Source organism: Ixodes scapularis, unplaced genomic scaffold (genome assembly GCF_016920785.2).
Source record: "Ixodes scapularis isolate PalLabHiFi unplaced genomic scaffold, ASM1692078v2 ptg001131l_1___fragment_3__unscaffolded, whole genome shotgun sequence".
Classification (NCBI taxonomy): Eukaryota; Metazoa; Arthropoda; class Arachnida; order Ixodida; family Ixodidae; genus Ixodes; species Ixodes scapularis.
Window position 1 is genome coordinate 327,158 of NW_024610104.1, and position 19,332 is coordinate 346,489.

Below are 19,332 nucleotides of genomic sequence, written 5' to 3' on the forward strand. Positions count from 1 at the left end.
AGAATAGAACTAATGCTACGCTATTTCGTGATATATATGTCGACACAATGAATAACAGTTGGCAACCTTCTGGATGAGTTCCTGCTTACTTTTTCAGAGCGTCCGGATGAAACTAATTAGAACTTGATTAAAACTAAACTCTAATTACTTTATTCATTCCATCTTTTTTTTTCTAAACCCCAGTCTCCTTGGTTTAAGGGGGGAACACTGGTGTTGGAGCTTTTTTTCTTATTTTACGACCAAACCGAATGAAATTGTACAAGCTTGTTCAGTTTTTAGTACTGATTTCATATATCTGGTAACTTTCTCAGTCAGAAGAATTGTTCTCAAGCTAATTAAAACTTGCCTGCCTTTGTTTGGAGGAACGATAGGAAAAAAACTGCTCAACAAAATATCCTTTTTAACAGATGGTTAGATACTACGAAGTGTAGAGAATACAATGTTGGAAGTACTTTTAGAAGATAACTGCAAAGAAAAAAAAAGCTTCTTTTAAACAGCTTAATTGGGACAAGCATGTCAAGAAACAATTTTTCCGTGAGAAAAAAAGTTTTTTAGAGCAACATTTTTTGCGTGAGACTAATTTTAGTTTGCGGCTCTTCCGTCCGTTTTAAATCGCGCGCCACGAAGTTGGGATTCTGTGACGTTTATACCAATCGGCTGCTATACTTCTCATTGGCTAAGAGTTTGATTGACAGCTTAAAAAATAAAAAAGCACTATGTTCACTACGTAAAAAATGGTCTCAGTTCATGCATCTGTGGGCAGGTACGAAATCTTGCACAAATTTATTCACACCGCACGATGAGCGCAACACGTCGCTGTGCAAACGCAGTCCAACAACACGAAGCATAAAAACTGCAGATTTAGGAGAACAGTTCGGAGTCCATTGTTCAATTAAAAGGACGTAATTTTGTTGAAAACGCCCGCAGCTTTTTATTCACGGTATGCGTCGGGAATCTTCCACATTTTGCAGCGGAACGAGGGAAGATTTACTTTTAGAAACGCTTGCTGCGTCCTCCCGGACCAGTTTTACTGGATCAGCTGACGACGACGGGACTGAACTCGTTGAACTTGAACCCCACAACAACCAATTTGCGCTCCGTGTTAGTGTAGGTGTCTACTTCCAAGCACCGCAGCACATACACCACGAACGTTTCAGCTCTTTGTCGCTTCGCAGTGTTGCACCAAACCGAACGAGATCACCGAAGTCAACGCAGCGCTGTCGTGAACCTTGGCTTCTGGTTGCGCACTCATGGACCCTGTGACTCCCTTCGCTTTCAGAGCACACACAACGATTACGAATCGGGAACATCACAGGGGCTTTCTCCGGTCACGTCTTCGCTATGTGCTCGCAAACCGCGTAGCGTCTGGTGTCCCGTGAAACCACAACAATACCGGCGCCATGTTTAACGTGCATTGTTGCCAGATCTTACCGCAAGTCGAGACGCTGCGTCGTTCAACTCCGCAACGCATGGAGAGTGAGGGGCAGGGCGTACTTCTCCGTGGGGGTCGAAAGAGCGGGAATTTCAAATCTGGAGAGGTTCTGACTCTGACTAAATTACGTCCTGTGGCGTAAATATTGCTAGAAAAAAATATTTTTTCCGCGGAAATTTTGTTTTGTGACATGTTTGTCCCAATTAGACTGTTTAAAAAAAAACACTTTCTTTTCTTTGCAGTTACCCTTTAAGATAAAGACAATATTAGTGATTTTACCACACATTAACGGGAAACTGAAGCGGTTTTGTATTTGAGAAAAAACACTTCGCTGGCCTTCATCCTACCTCCAGGATCAGGAATATCGAGATTATTTTTCAATTTGGTGGACGGAGGCTTCGGAAATTAATTTTTAAAGTACCGCCGAAGCCCTTCCTTCCCGGGGCGTGACGTCACACTAGGAGTTTTCGGAATCTCTGCTCGGGCCCATCTTCAGCGCCTGTCAAAGCTATGCACGCAAACTCTCGCTAATTTCAAAAAGGTCAGAAAGAGACGTCACGACTGCCTTCCGTGCGGAAAAATATACCTGTCAACCATAGTTTTGTTTAACCCGAGACTGGGGTACGAGAAGAAAAGAGGCCACAAGGAGGTGACGTCTCAAACACAGCTAAGGATTTTATTCCATCGTATGCACTTTTATACACACCACGTCCACACACCACCAACCAAGTCGACCAATGACAACATAACACCCGGAATACACTAAGCCAAACATAGGCCCAAAACATTACAAAAGAAAAATCTTTCAGCCAGACAAAAGGACAAGATAAGCCTCCGACTACACAAAGTCAACAAAGAACCGTTAAAAGGTTTTTTCAAACCCGCAAACACACGGAACCAAAGGGAAAGAGGGCATACAAGACCTAATTACACAAAGCCAAGCAACCAACCATTAAACTAGCCGGTACTTAATCACCTTAAATTAAAAAAAAACAAAAAAAAAAACGGCAATCGGTCATTTTAACCCGCACTACACATTGAAGGAAAGCGGAAGAGGGTAACCATGAACCAAAATACACAAAGGGGAGAATGCAAAAGTTCCAACCTCAACTACACACGAAAGAAGTAACAAGGAATACCAGAACAAACAATATGTCCTGCACCTGTACTGCATCTTTGTAGGCAGCGCACAAAATGCTTAATAGCTTAAAAAAAAAAAACAAAAAAAAAACGGGGGTTTACATTTTGAGGAATTTTCTTGAGCTTTCTCCTAGATGCATTGATGACTGGATAATACAATTTCCCATCGACTTAATTCGGACTGTTTCCTTCACTACCCTTTTTATCTCATTTTCCTCTCGATGTATTACCTCCGTTTCCGACCAAAACACCTTACAATTGTTGTACTCAGACACGTGCTTGGCGATCTCCGAGTTCGGTGCCCCGTTTTTTACATTTCTTTTATGCTCGGTCAGTCTGTCATTCACGCACCGCGAAGTTTGCCCCACATATCTAAAACCACATGCTAAGGGTATCTCATAGACTACACCTCCTTTGCAAGCCACTGACCTGTCCTGATGTTGCCTTCTGCATTCCTTTGGGGGTGCAAAGAACGGAGTCATCCTGTTTAATTTGTAATCAGATGAAAACACTACGTCAACTCCAAATCTACGAGCACTCGCTTTAAGGTTATGCGAAACACTTAGGTAGTACGGGACTACGGCAACCTTTTTACTTTCTCTCGTTGTTCCATTTCTCTCGCCGAAACTTGGGGAGAGCTGCCTCGTGATGAAAACTTTATCATAACCCGCATCCTCTAACCTCACCCACTGCCTTTTGAGGGCTTGGCCTACATAATAAAGACATGACTTCTTTAGAGCGTTTCCAATTATTGATTTGACCACCCCAGCCTTCACAGTCTTTGAATGGCAGCTTCTTCTACTTAAAACTGGCTTTGCCGATTCTTTTCCGTACTCCCAGCACACTCCTTCTTGCACGTGAATACGTAAATCTAAAAACTGCAAAACTCCTCTGTCTGGCCCTTCAACAGTAAAGGTAAGTTCCGGTGCTGAGGCTCTCACCAAACTCTCTATTGCTCCCGTATCCTTCCCATGAAAGCTCATGACCACAATGTCATCAACATACCTTCTCACTAAAACTTCACCCGACCCCCAAACTGCCAGCCTTTCCGAGATCGCGTTATCCAAAGAGTTTAAATAAATTTCTGCCAAAATAGGTGCCACCGCAGACCCAATACACACACCCTTCTTTTGAATCCACGTGCGTTCCTTGAACTCCACTTAAAGCCACGGTAGTGGAGTTCAAGCGCATACGATGGAATAAAATCCTTAGCTGTGTTTGAGACGTCGCCTCCTTGTGGCCTCTTTTCTTCTCGTCCCCTTTTCCGAAATACCCCAGTCTCGGGTTAAACAAAACTATGGTTAACTTCCAGCAGCTCGCCTGCACCCTTACAATTTTTTCAATACCTGTCAAGCTTGCCATTGCACGGGCTGCCCACACGAGCGACACGCGCTTGGCAGCCCAAAGATCCTAGTATGACGTCACCACTGGTCGGAGGTTTTTCGCGTTTTCTCGCTTTTAGTTGCATCTTCAGGGAAAGGGAATGTGATACAGTATAGACCACTTACAACGTAACCACTTATAGTGCAGGACCGGGTAGAACGCTGCTTTTTTAAACTACCGGTTCGCCTTTCATAGAACTCCATGTAATTACATACCGCTTCAAATGCAGGCGCGCGAAGGGAAATACCGGTTATAGTGCGGTTTCTGCAACAGCCCGGCGACCGCACCGACTGACCGGCGCAGCGAGCACGCTTCCCTGTGCGGCACTAGATAACGGCGTGAGCCGCAAGCGGCACTCGCGGGGCAAGGAAGTTGCTCGAAGAAGCGGGGAGAAGGGAAGAGAGTGGCTTCAGTTGCCATAGCGACGGAGGGACGCACGCATGTGTCGTTCACGTGCGTGCATCCCTCCACTGCGTTGGCAACGACAGACCAATCGCAGGTCGAGGAGAAGTGTTCGCGCGCGTTGCATGCCGGTCGCGGGCCAGCTGCTTCTATCCGCAAACATGGCGTCGGTTGTGATCGTCGACATAGACGGCGTGATGGAAGCTCGTCGTTCCGCGTAAAAGCGCTATCATTGACTGTGAATTTTCGTTATTTGTCGCTACGATAACCCAGCACGTACCATATAAAGGATGCGAATTTTCATGCGTTTTCATTGCCGGAGAAAAGTGATTATGGTTAGCAATCCTGAACGCTCGCAACGTACGTCCACAACCCGTGACGCCGATAAAAGGCTGCGCCACTAAAAAGTGGCTCATTTCTTTCAAGATGTGTGACACACTTGAGAGAGAAGTGTACTAGTCCGGTGAAATAAAGACTTTCCTCAAACTAAGCTTTAGTTTTCATCTAACATAAAATAAATTCTTTTACAAAGCTAAGTTGTCTGATGGCATGTATTTTGGCCTGAAAAATTGATGTTTTGGTTATAGCGCGGTACCGCTTATAGTGCGGGTTTTCGCGACTCCCGCTACATACATTATATGCGGTCTACAGTGTATTCAGATTCACGGAATAAAAATATGCCAGAATTCACCTCTAACTTGTTCTTTTTTTTTTTTTCAAGAAGTGTTTTAGCTTTCCTTTAAAGTCCATTGCTAAATGCATGGCTAGCAAGTAATAAAACAAAAGATCCAATAGAAAGTTTTCTAGAGTTGAATTAAAAAATCTGCTCTCAACGTTGTATGCTTCCCACATTTAGCTACACATTTCAATAAAGGTTATATTTGTATCTGCTCTAGATGCTGGGATATCCCTCCTGCGAATTTTCAACAAGTCCAAAAATTCTGTTTTGTGAAAACAATGTTTTAGAGTCAACTTCAACGCGCAGTCAGCCCGCATAGACATTGTCAATTGATTTATAGCTCAAATATTCATCTACAAAATTAGAAGTCTGGTGGGTTTATAAGAACGATAGCCATCGGCATTTTCAAAAGACTGCAGTTTTTGGCTCTGAAGACCCATGTCCCCCCTTAAAGGGCAACTCCGCTTCATTTTTGGTTTTGAAAAAAACAATGCAGCCCTCTTCAGTATCGCCTAGGAAGACCACACGTGAAAAGTTACGACGCAGTTCTGCCTAAATGTTTCTTAAACGGTCCGGCAAACTTCGCAACTCGCCAAGTCGCCGAAATCGGCTGACCGGAGCGGGCGAATTCAGGCGCAACCAACAGCGCAGTCAAGGCTACGGCATGGGCGGAGCCAACATTGAGCTAAACGTCATTATCATGGCCCCCTTTTGCTTGTTTTCACTTCTCCGGGCGAGCGTAGCGCATGACGTCAGCAACGTTGCCTCTCGTGGTTCAGCGGTGTCCACGTGATTGATGTAACACGCTTGCGCAGTGCGTTTCTTGGGAGCCGTCCGGCCGCCGGCCGTGATCCCGTCGTTACCAACGTCTTCCGGGTCACAACCGCCGTCGTCGTCTCACCGATTGTGATTATTGTCTCTCGGAGTTTCGTCCACACTACGGACACCACGTGCGCAGACTTACGCCGCAGTTGTGCAGACGTCGTCGGATGCTGTAGACACCAAAACGTGGCGAAGAGTGCGGTGCAGACGACACTCGCGCCTGCCACACGCCCGCCCCAATCCCGCCCGTCGTTGGGCCCAGGATCACGTGACATCTCGTACCACGTGATGGCCATGTACTTGGCGACCCGAGGCCAATGTTGCCGGGCGGAGCCGAAATTTCGGTTTCAATTTCCGCTCATGTTTTAAAATGTATTTAAAAATATATATCTCATTTTTCGCGAAGCAAACTACGTAGTGTGTTTTACTTGGACCTTTTAATTTGAAAGCAATCATTATCCTGAAATCTTCGGAATTGAGCGGGGTTGCTCTTTAATGTCACACTGAAGCATCTTTCTAAAAAGAACCGCTCTTTCCACTCTGCCAAGCCATGTGCCCTCACTCCTCGTTGGGATGCTTGCAAAGAAGTTGTGGATCCTTATCAGACAGCTGTGAAAGAGGCCAAAACAACCTTACCTTCTATGCTATCTGATAGCACTAAACAATTTTGGAATGTTTGCAATGGCCCCAATAATACTGTTCTTAAACTGACGGGATAACGGTGTAGATACTCTCACGAAGACAATTGATGGGGCAACGAAGACTGAAGCAAAATAAACGTTTAATGGGCAGACTTGTGCCCAAGACCAAATGGAAAAAGGCTAGCGTCGCAGGCGTGGATGGCAGCGGAACGGCAGGATCGATTGCTGGGGCGAGTCTGATTGCAGCTCGCAAGCGGACCCCTTATGCACATGCGAGTGCTTCTGGAACAATCGGCATAGAAAGTTTGGTGCGTAAAACATTCTCACCTCAAATAAGCAACCGGGCCTCGATGTCTTAAGATAACGGTGCAAGTATAGGGTGAGCTGTTATTTTGAGACATGGATAACCAACACGCCCAAGCTCCTGTTTTGTCCAGGGTACCAGAACGCGACATTGACAGAAATAACAAAAAGGTACTTCTGCTGCCAGGAATCAAACCGGGGCCATTTGCGTGAAGCAGAATAACCGTTGAGCGACGGAGGCGCTTGCTCAGAGACACGCGTGGCAGTATTCTGAACGATCACTGTGCATCCTTGCTAAGATAATTTTGTGAAAGTGTTTTCTAGTGTTGTTGTATCTGCCCCACTTTTTTGATTACGACTTCCTCCAATAGATTGGTTTTGATTATGACCGGATTGTTGACGGGACATTTTTAGATCAGTGATCTAAAACCGGGAATTGCCAGGAAAATTGGAATTTTCCTGGCAATTGGCACCTGCCCATCCTAATCGGCAGCTGCGCACTTGCCCCCCAAAAGAACCTGTAAGATATTGAATTGGCAGAAATACAGAGGCACTCTAAATAAACTTGCCGCACACCACGATGCACTCCTCTCTCGGGACATGGAGTGTGCGCTCAGGGCGGGGCGCGTCGATGTCCTCGTCACGCGACCCAATCCCGACCTGCGCTACCTGGAGCTTGGGGCCGAAACGAGGATTGCTCACCGAGCTGCCGCAACCAGAGGTCGGCATTTCAGGTCGCCCTCACTCACCCTCACCCTCACAGCCACACTCACCTAAGCCCCTCCCTCACCCTCACAGCTACACTCACCTTCAGCCCCTCACTCACCCTCACCCTCACAGTCACACCTACCTTCAGCCCTTCACTCACCCTCACTGAACCTCACGGCCCTCACGCACTCACGGCCCTCACGCACTCACGCACTCACGGCCCTCACGCACTCACGGCCCTCACGCACTCACGGCCCTCACGCACTCACGCACTCACGGCCCTCACGCACTCACGGCCCTCACGCACTCACGGCCCTCACGCACTCACGGCCCTCACGCACTCACGCCCCTCACGCCCCTCACGCCCCTCACGCCCCTCACGCCCCTCACGCCCCTCACGCCCCTCACGGCCCTCACGGCCCTCACGGCCCTCACCGCCCTCACGGCCCTCACGGCCCTCACCGCCCTCACGGCCCTCACGGCCATCACGCCCCTCACGGCCCTCACGCCACTCACCGCCTTCACGCCACTCACCGCCTTCACGCCACTCACCGCCCTCACGGCCCTCACCGCCTTCACGCCACTCACCGCCCTCACCGCCCTCACCGCCCTCACCGCCCTCACCGCCCTCACCGCCCTCACCGCCCTCACGGCCCTCACCGCCCTCACGGCCCTCACCGCCCTCACGGCCCTCACCGCCCTCACGGCCCTCACCGCCCTCACGGCCCTCACCGCCCTCACGGCCCTCACCGTCCTCACGGCCCTCACCGTCCTCGCGGCCCTCGCGGCCCTCACCGCCCTCACGGCCCTCACGCCACTCACCGCCCCCACCGCCCTCACGCCACTCACCGCCTTCACGCCACTCACCGCCTTCACGCCGCTCACCGCCTTCACGCCACTCACCGCCCTCACGCCACTCACCGCCCTCACGCCACTCACCGCCCTCACGCCACTCACCGCCCTCACGCCACTCACCGCCCTCACGCCACTCACCGCCCTCACGCCACTCACCGCCCTCACGCCACTCACCGCCCTCACGCCACTCACCGCCCTCACGCCACTCACCGCCCTCACGCCACTCACCGCCCTCAGGCCACTCACCGCCCTCAGGCCACTCACCGCCCTCAGGCCACTCACCGCCCTCAGGCCACTCACCGCCCTCAGGCCACTCACCGCCCTCAGGCCACTCACCGCCCTCAGGCCACTCACCGCCCTCAGGCCACTCACCGCCCTCACGACACTCACCGCCCTCACGACACTCACCGCCCTCACGACACTCACCGCCCTCACGACACTCACTGCCCTCACGACACTCACCGCCCTCACGACACTCACCGCCCTCACGACACTCACCGCCCTCACGACACTCACCGCCCTCACGACACTCATCGCCCTCACGACACTCATCGCCCTCACGCCACTCACCGCCCTCACGCCACTCACCGCCCTCACGCCACTCACCGCCCTCACGCGCCTCACCGCCCTCACGCGCCTCACACTCCTCACGCCCCTCACGCACTGATGGCCCTCACGCCACTCAGGCCAGCTTCATATGGCGCAATTTCGCCCAGAAACTTTACGTCGCAACACCAGCAACACGGGCCGCACGCGATCACACGCAGCAACCAATTGCTGCAATTTGCCATCGTCATCATAAAATTTTATTTTAGAGCGCAGCTCTTAGGGGCCCGTTTCCGGCTTGAGCGGCGTCGGCGTCGCCGTCGCCGTTGGCGTCGCCGTCGCCGTCGGCGTCGGCGTAACCGCGCGGTGCATCATGGGAAATGTCCCATAATGCACCGCGCGAGCCCCCCACCGGGGTCACGTGACTTCGTGGGGGGCACGTGACCCCCCGAGGTCACGTGACCCCCGAAGTCACGTGACTCTCCTGAGGTCACGTGACTCCCCTGAGGTCACGTGACCCCCCGAGGTCACGTGACCCCCCGAGGTCACGTGACCCCCGCCGATGTCGCGGGACCCCCCGATGACGTCATCGACACTGATGACGTCACCGGCATCCACATAGTCATCGTCATCATCACTGATGACGTCATCATCAGTGATGATGACGATGACGATGCGGATGCCGGTGACGTCATCAGTGATGATGACGATGACGATGTGGATGCCGGTAACGTCATCAGTGACGATGACGATGTGGATGCCGGTGACGTCATCAGTGATAATGACGATGACGATGTGGATGCTGGTGACGTCATCAGTGATGATGACGTCATCAGTGATGATGACGATGACGATGTGGATGCCGGTGACGTCATCAGTGATGACGATGACGATGTGGATGCCGGTGACGTCATCAGTGATGATGACGATGACGATGTGGATGCCGGTGACGTTACCAACATCCGCATCGTCATCGTCATCACTGATGACGTCATCAGTGACGTCACTGATGTCGTCACCGCCATCCGCATCGTCATCGTCATCATCACTGATGACGTCGTCAGCGACGTCACTGATGACGTCACCGACGTTCGCATCGTAATCGTCATCATCACTGGTGAAGTCATCAGTGACGTCACTAATGACGTCATCGGTAGCCGCATCGTCATCGTCATTGATGACATCATCAGTGACGTCAGTGATGACATCATCGGCATTGGGGTCACGTGACCCCCAAGGTCACGTGACCCCCCAAGGTCAAGTGATCCCCCCCCTGGTTAGTCTAACCCCCCCCCAGTGCCCTTCCCTCCTCCTCCTCAAGAGCTGCGCTCTAATTCGGCGTTACAGGGAGTTGTAAGCGGCTTTCACTTTTTCTTGCACTATTTAGACACGATTACGCATTATAAACCTGCTTTTATGCATTTAAATCTCGTTAAGAATATTAATGCACCTTTCTGAAACAGTTTATTTTAAAAAAAACGATCGATTTGAAACCAGAACCAAGTCTTTTGGTGTCATCATCGCCGGCACGAGGTATCACGTGAAAATTTCGCGTCCCTCATTGGATGCAGCCGCTTCAAACGCATTCGAATTGTTCCGAGTTGCTTGCTTATTTCGAGCGGAGCCGATCTCAGCAATTCGTGTCGATCTAGGGAAAGCTAGAAAACAACCCGCCATTATCACCAAAATTGCTGAGAAAGATGCTCGATCTGAAGGGGGCCTCACGCACTCACCGCTCCCACGCACTCATGGCCCTCACACCACGTCATGCACTCACCGCCCTCATGGCCCTCACGGCCCTCGCGCCTCTCATGCCACTCACTGCCCTCACGCACTCATGGCCCTCACACCCCTCACGCACTCATCGCCCTCACACCACTCACTCACTCATGGCCCTCACGCCACTCACCGCCCTCACGCCACTCACCGCCCTCACGCCCCTTACGCACTCATACCCCTCACCGCCCTCACCGCCCTCACGGCCCTCATGGCCCTCACGGCCCTCATGGCCCTTACGGCCCTCATGGCCCTCACGGCCCTCACGGCCCTCACCACCCTCACGGCCCTCACCGCCCTCACGGCCCTCACCGCCCTCACGGCCCTCACCGCCCTCACGGCTCTCACCGCCCTCACAGCCCTCACGGCCCTCACTCACTATTACACTCATGAATTTTCCTGGTTCTGAAACTCACTCACCCTCACCTCACCTGTGAAGATGAGGGTGAGTGAGGGTGAGTGAGGGCCCTCATGAGTGAGGTTTGCCGAGGTATGGCCGCAAGACGTCCCGTCGTGCAAGCGCCTCGCCTCATTGTTGCCACAAAACATCTAGTTTTCATCAGAAATCAAACATATTTAAGGTTTGAGTGCACAACTTTCTATCTTGGTTTTCTGGGGCCCTAATCTGGAGACTTGGCGAAAAAGTCGGCGAGAAGTCTGGCGGCTGCGCTTGGCCGACGCCGCACTTGACTTTGGCGCCGGCCAATCAGAACCGTCAGATTTCTCGCCGTCTTTCGCGCCAAGTGTCCAGATTAGGGCCCCTGTTCTATTTTGTTGTCCCAGAAGACAACACTAAAATAGTATTTCGTCGTGTTAAAATTGTTTACTTACACCATGATTGACGCAAACATTATCTGTGAGCCCGCGGCAAGTTTGGGACCGGAATCGCAACAAACATATCGCCTAAATGCCATTTTGAGATTTTGTCTGGCAGGTCCCATCTTGAATGTCATTTGGCATAAATGCCATTTTAGGTGCCGTCTGCCAGGGGTAACACAGAGGCAAAAACTGAAGAATAGCTTTTCTAGCCACGTTTCAGTAAGGCAAATGATGAATTACCTGTAACTCCGGACAAGAACTCGGATGACTTTGTCCTATGACCACAAACATTCTGGTAAGAGAGAGTGAGTGCGCTCCATGCTACCTGATTAGCCCAACTATTTTTGAACTTGGCGCTACAAGTTTTGCCAAAGTCCAACTCGGTTTAACTCGATATTCGCAAGTTCCTAATCGCGAGTAAATTGGCATAATGGAAATGTCGTAGTTGGTTGGTAGCAGTTGTTTTCTTGGTATGGTACGAATGTTTTGTGGTGCTTTTTCGCGAAAAATGAAATTAAACGCTTTATATTTTGTAATGCAGCTTGTTAATTATGTGATCTATGTTCATGATAGTATTCGATTAATGCGAGCAGAAAACTTACTGCTAAGTGTCTTGCGCAATTTTTGAGCTAACAATGACACCCCCAAAGGCCTTTATAACAAACGCCTTTACTAAGAAAATACCGTTTAATGAAGTAAAATAAAGTCCTGGCCAGTCTCTTTGTGTTCAATGTGTTCCTCTGACAACTACAAATTCCTGCTTAACAAATATATCTATTTAATGAAGCAATTCGCGACTCTACAAAACAAAAATGACCGGTATTATAAATTTTCTGGGTGAAAAGTAATCGCTTTTACGTAAATTGTCGCTCTTAAGTGGCGCGCATAGAGAACAGAAATACCGCGGCACTGGAGACGATTGGCACTGTCGCCTCCGTCGCACGCTCGTGGTCTCGGTCCAAATAATTCGTCGGTATGCAACCATGTGTCCAGATCGGGGTCTCGAACACGCGGCCGCACAGGTATCGTGCGGCTTCGAGCCCCCATTGCCATGTCTCGAGTGCTACATGCCCCATAAAAACATAGTTCTGTATCGTCCATTCATTTCTGCTCGTACAACGTGTTCTCATATCTTACAATATAATCTTTTCTTTCGGACTGAGTAATGCTTCGTCTAAATATTAGCTTCTCAGCCCTTCCTCGTGTAGATCAACCGGAACGACGATACCACTATACTAGGCTACAAGCACAAGCTTTGCACAAAGAGGAACCTCTGCTACATGAACTCAGCGGAAGAAAGTTAAAGCTGCTCGAGCCTCTGGTCGTCAGAAAACATCATTAGAGTATGAGTCTTTTCTTATAATTCTGCTACAAAATTGTATGAGGAGGTATTTGTTTCCGTGACTGATGAGCTTAGTGAATTGTGCGATAGGGCAACGACAGTGCGATTGATCTTGTTCTAACGAAAGCTGCTAGCACAATGGCATTTTCAATCGTATCACATCAGCTGTGGCCCAGAGGATATGCGAATCAAAGCAACTCTGGCAAAACAGCGCACTTACAAAAAGCAGCGAACAGGAGATCCCTTCTCTAGAAAATTCCTGTGGTATTGCTGGGAGAGGCGGCTGGTTTCCAAAATTAACCAGCATTGCGGGCCTTTTTTGTCCCAAAATACCGAAATAGTGCCCCCCCCCCCTTTTCTCGTTGGCCCTCAACCTTTTGGGCTAGACTACCTGCCTCCCCCCCCCCCCCCCCTTCCTACAATGAGTTTTAGACCTCTGGTCCAGAATGTGCTACGTGACTACGTTGCTGCGCAGAAAGCCTGTACGCAGCAACGTAGCGCCATCTAGACACAAGATCGTACACTACCAAATTGTTCCGACCCAGAACCGAGTAGGCGTGACGGATGCCGTCCCGCCTCCGCCGCACAATGCGCATTATTTGGCACGGAGGTTGGTGCTTTGGAATGCACCCGCACGAACGAGAGTGTGTATTCAAAGTATTTTGGTGCGCAGTCGCAACTTTTAACATTTGTTCAACGGACGCGCCGACCTTCGTGAGGATTCCCAATGTTGCTCGATTGGAGTCTCAAACTGTTCCTTCTTAAAGCTGTAATTTGATCTGGGACTACACGCGATGCCGAAATCTAAGTGCAATTGGTAGAGCTTCAGAGAAAAATGTTTCCTCCTCTGTGACACGAGTGCAAAAAAAGTGAAAGCCGTTTACAAATCCCTGTAACGCCGAATTGGAGCGCAGCTCTTGAGGAGGAGGAGTGAAGGGTACTGAGGGGAGGGTAGACCCCTCCTCCTCCCCTCATTCTTTAATATGCTCCGGGGGGGCGGTCACGTGACCTCGGGGGGGGGGGGGTGTCACGTGACTTCGGGGAGGGGGGTCACGTGACCTCGGGGGGTCACGTGACCTCAGAGGGGTCACGTGACCTCAGAGGGGTCACGTGACCTCAGAGGGGTCACGTGACCTCAGAGGGGTCACGTGACCTGGGGGTCACGTGGATGTCACCTTGGGGTCACGTGACCTTGATATGACCTTGGGAGGGGTCACGTGACCTTGGGGAGGAGACCACGTGACCTCGGGGGTCACGTGACCTCGGAGGGGTCACGTGACTTGGGGGTCACGTGACCTTCAAAGGGTCCGTGGGGTCTTGGGGTCACGTGACCTTGAGATGACCTTGGGAGGGGTCACGTGACCTTGAGATGACCTTGGGAGGGGTCACGTGACCTGGAGGGGTCACGTGACCTTGGGGGTCACGTGACCTTGGGATGACCTTGGTTACGCCGACGGCGACGCCGACGGCGACGGCGACGGCGACGCCGCTCAAGCCGGGAACGGGCCCCTAAGAGCTGCGCTCTAAAAGGTTGGTTCTTTGTGCGCCCCTCCTCGGTGCTCTGGAACGCCGTGCGCTGGAGCGTGGCCAATTGTGCTGTGCTGCTCTGGTCCTCTGCAGCAACGGCAGTGCTACCACTGCTGTTGTGTCCACTCCTACGAGAGCAGCTGCTTTGAAAGCTTTCTCAGAATCACACGGGGTGGCGCTAGCTGCCACCCGGTTGAGAACAGTCCAAATTTACGCAGCCTGCGAATGCCTCTTCTCTGCAGAATCGGGGGTCGCTGTCAATGGTTTGGCGATTGTTGCGATTCATATTTTGATAACTCAAGCAACTTTGTTGTGTGCAAGTCTGCACAGCTGGAAATTAGTCTGCAGTAAGGAGCGCCTGGTGTCTAAGCTGTAGATGACAAACTTTGCCAGTGGCAGTACTGGGGGTATGGCTAGCCCGGTATCCTTATATTGCGTCGCGCAGTGGTGAGTACACAAACGTTGCCTATGCAGTTTTCATTTAGACAAAAAGGTAATAGAGCGCATCATCCTGGATTCTGCAGGGCGAGCTGGGATGCACTAGTAGACTTGGCCTTTATTCCCCATTTTGATGGTCAATTGTCAATTTACAAAACCTAGTTTCTGACGTCATGCATGTACGTCAACGTGCGATAGCACAAATTCGGTTTCGCACAGTTGATTTTTCGCACTCAACTACTACGACGAAGTTTCCTGTACTACGAAAAATTCCTCCGGTCCCACGGACTTCCTTATAAAGGCTTTCCATTGTAGCACCATTGGCCCCTTCCTCGGTATTTCCAGATGTATGTGTTACAAGTGTAAATTGAACTCGCTTCGCACCGGCCAATGTTCGTCGGCGGCAAGAAGCGGAAGCATGACAGACGCAGTTCGGTTTCAACACAACACTAAGTGAGGGAGCCGTGTGGCCCCCTGTTTAATATAGAGAGCTGCACTTCCAGACATCAGGCCACGAGGGGACCTTGTGGCACTACATGCTAGCCAGGTATATAACAATATGAACTTTCTTTGATTTGATGATTGAAAATACTTTCATTATTTTTTTGACAACTCGAAGTGATTGTGAAATCGTTCCCGAATGTTTTTTCTTGTTTTGCAGCTTAAATAGGAATCTTTTTCTGCAGAGCTTGGAACAGTTTCGGGTACCACGACATAAGATGATGCGAATGAGCAGTAACTCCCCCATTGAAGTGCACATTCTGTGTGAACATGAAATTGATTTATGGTGGCCCTTCTCGCCGTCAAATGAGATGGTCAAGAAGGTGCCTCGGTGAATGAATCTATGCCCAAAGCGATTGTGACAAAGTATTTTTCCCCACCACCATTCTGAAATGTACGGAGGAGTCCAAGGGGCCTGGGTAAGAAATGCCCCTGTCCCGAAAAAGAATTGGCGCCATGATTTTGTTGCGAGTGGTGTGAGCGATGAGGGGCTTTTATTTTGCTGTGGATCTCCCATTTGAAAAGGCGTCCCAAAGGGGGTGTTTGTCCCTGCAGACTGGGTCCGGGAAGACGTACACGATGGGCACTGGGTACGGCCTGAACCTGGACGAGCACGAGCGGGGCATCATTCCCCGGGCGGTAGATCAGCTCTTTGCCGGCATTGCTCGGCGCCAGGCGGAGGCCCGGGAGAAGGGGGCCCCTGTCCCGGACTTCAAGGTTCACGTCCAGTTCATGGAGGTAAGAACTTTATGCAGCAAAAGCCTTTATGCTCGGCCTCAACTACTTTGCGCTACGCTGTCAAAGCTGCATCTTGCGTTTCTTTCGCTCGAGAACACTCGGAAATGACACGCAAGATGACGCCACGTGCTCTCACCAGTGCAAGGCGGCAGCACTTTGGAATACGTGCTAGCCTTATACAGTGCGATTCACTTATAACGGTACCACATACAATGGTGCACTGCTTATAACAACCAGTTTCTAGAGTTTCTAGTCTAGAAACGGTCAGATTCTAGTCCAGTTGCAACGATAATCGGTTATAACATTTGAAGTTTCAGGTTTTCTCGCTTTCGTTTTAAGTGGATTGCACTGTAGACCCTTTACGGCAACTTTGCATAGGTGCCGCCATCTTGAAATCGCTCGACCCTGCCGCCGTGGCCGACCTTCAGTTTTTCATCGGTAGAATGCGTTTTCTGCTGTACCCCACCACAAATGGAGATTTTAATGCAGAATGTGTTTTATGAGCAGTTTTTTATGCCTTTAAGGAACTAGTGTCGTAGCGAGCGTCACAAACGAGTGACGTGCTGGGAGGGGCACGGACGTTAACTGTATAAGCTTCACATATAAATTCAGAGCGTACTCGAACCTGTGTCAGTGGGCTGGCAGTCGGATACTATAGCCACTGAGCTACTAGCACAGCTGGTCTGCCAGGGGAAATGGTAGGCTCATGCAAATATTCAATGTTTTCAAATGTTCCATCGAATAACATACGACCCAAAATTCGATTCAAATTCCGGTATTCGGAAATTTCAAAATATTTGACGCGAGCGAACAGCGAACTTCGAGGTACTTGTTTTGGGGCGGTTTCGGTTTTATTTAGCAAGTACCAGCGCCATGGACACGTCCAGGTGAGCTTTATTTTTCTTTCGAAATCCACTAGATTGTCAACACTAGCCAGTAGCCAAATGAACTGGCTGCGTCGTTGGGACCACTCTGCTGTTTCGGATCACCATGGCAAACGTGTCGACTGCTGGCAACCCGATAGGGAGTTATTTCACAAACATTTCTCCGGGCACTGAAGCTGGATCTTTAACGTGCAAAGTGGTACTGAAGACCCTGACAACGCTTGCAATGCAGCTGAAGAGACATCTGGACTGAAACCAGACCTACCTCAATGAGTAAAAGAACAACTAAGCTCAAGCAGGCAAGCAAACCCAAGCTTCAGTAGCAACAGATGACAAAAAAGATGGTTTGTAGTTATAGTCTGAATTCCTCGGCACGATGAACAATGCCTGCCGTTTTTCCAGAGCGTTATGACTCGAAGAAAGAGGAGCTGAAAATATTAGACGTTTACAATTCTCGTTAATCCCGGATTAGAGCGCAACTCTTGAGGAGGGGAGTGTACAGAGGTTGGGTATGTGCCTCCTCCCCCCTCCACTCCTCCTCGCCTGCTGCCTTCCCATTTAGTGGGACATTTTTGCTAAATTTCCCGCTAAATTTAGCTAAATTTTCTGCTCTAAACTTAGCGGGAAATTTAGCAAAGATTTTGCCGCTAAATTGAGCGGGGAATTTAGCGAAAATTTTCCCTCTAAATTTAGCTCAAAAAATTTCTCATAATGCGAGGTGCACGGTTACGCCGATGGTGCCGCCGCTCAACCCAGAAATAGGCACCTAAGAGCTGCGCTCTAAAAAAAAATATGGGGTTCGTCAGCTGAGTAGAGTGCCTCTGGATTGCAACGGATGGTTGGAGATTGCGTATGAGTGACAGTCACGTGTGCGTTCACGCAACGGACACAATGCAGCACGTGCATCATTGGCCTGCGCCCAGATGACAGACTCTCGCACTCCCGAAAACCTGGTGCTCTTCATCTCCGGTGTCGTTGAGGAGTGGGAGCTTCAATCCCAACGTGTGCCGATGTACGTCGTTACCGAGAATGGAAGAAACGTAGGCGGTTGGACGGTCGTCCTGGATTGGCGTGCAGTGTTTCGCGCACAGTCTTCAGCTGCGTTTCAGCGATGCCAAAAGAGAAGTGGCTGCATTTTCTCAGCTCCGCGCGAAAGCCAGAGCGATTGTCAGCCAATACAAAACGAGCGCCAAAGTTCGAGGACACCTTCTTGAGGTGCAGAGGAGCATGGACTCGTATACTCTGGAAGTTGCGCAAGATGGTTTGACGGAACAGTGAGCACGCCACGGTGGCCAGACTTGCGAAGCTGCGTGTGCCCATTACTGTGACACTTTGGACAAGCTCAGCAGGAGGGAGTGCAAGCTGGAGCTGGGAAGGTCCTACATGCGCCTGACCAGGCTATGACCCAGCTCTCTGGGGGCCCAACACCCTCGCGAGTAATGCCCCTCTCGCCGTGCACTCAACCTATAGCAGTGTCTGATCAGGCAGCACGGATTGTCTTTGAAGAGGGACCACCTGGCTGTGTTGGTGGACCCGAGTTCTCAAGATGCACTTGGAAACTTAGAAGGGCGGCAAAGGAGGGATGATGCGTGGAAGACAGGAGACTCTGCAGTTGTACAGTGGCAAATGACTTGAAGGCTTCTTTGGTGTGGTAGGAGTGCTGCCGCTCCCTGGTACCTGCTACACAGGCTCTTTTGAACTGCACTGGCTATTGTAAGCTGCAGAAGGGAGCGCCTCCTGCACTTTAGATCCTTGAGAAAATGAAGAGTTACAGATATTCAAAGTATTTGCTTCGAAATTATTGGACACCAATTACTATTCCCTTAGATTTCGCTTCCAGATAAAAAAAAACAGTATTCGCGCAATAAATGGTTTCATTGTAGTGCAAACGTAAGTAAATAATATAACTAAAATAGATAACGAAATGCATAAAACGAATGAAAAACAAGAGCATGGACGGCACACGGACAGTGTGGGACGCATTCTCAGCTTTCTGACCAGCATGCCCGTAGAATCTTTATATGTTCTGATTACTTTTTGACTCCAGTTAATCTTTACGAATAGAATCTGACTGCAAATGGGTCGACGGAAGAAAATGGCCCGAGTAACACGTTAGGAACCTGGGGGGTTAGCCCCATGTCGCAGAAACCTTGTCCAAATTTTGAGCTAAAAACATCCTTTTCGTCTAAGGCTCGTCAAACTATTAGGCACCAAAGAAAATTGGCCAAACGCCATACAGTGATGGGATCGCTGCGCCAATTGTGCCAAACTGCGCCAAGGGGCTAACCGTGCTACATCCTCCTACATTTCGCCAAATTATGGGTAACCTGCAACAAGCCTGCGCCAAAGGACAAATTTTGGTCGCCTTTCGAAACCGCAACTAAATCGAGTGCCCT

General features: G+C 50.1%; 1 protein-coding gene across 2 annotated transcripts in view; it reads left to right on the plus strand.

Annotated features, from left to right (window-relative positions):
* Nucleotides 1-19,332, plus strand: part of LOC115321957 (kinesin-like protein KIF21A) — a 163,079-nt gene that overhangs the window by 17,681 nt on the left and 126,066 nt on the right. For both annotated transcript variants that reach the window (XM_040217434.2, XM_040217435.2), the window contains exon 4: nucleotides 15,870-16,052. In XM_040217434.2, coding sequence (XP_040073368.2) covers nucleotides 15,870-16,052 — 183 coding nt within the window. The remainder of the gene's footprint in view (nucleotides 1-15,869; nucleotides 16,053-19,332) is intronic.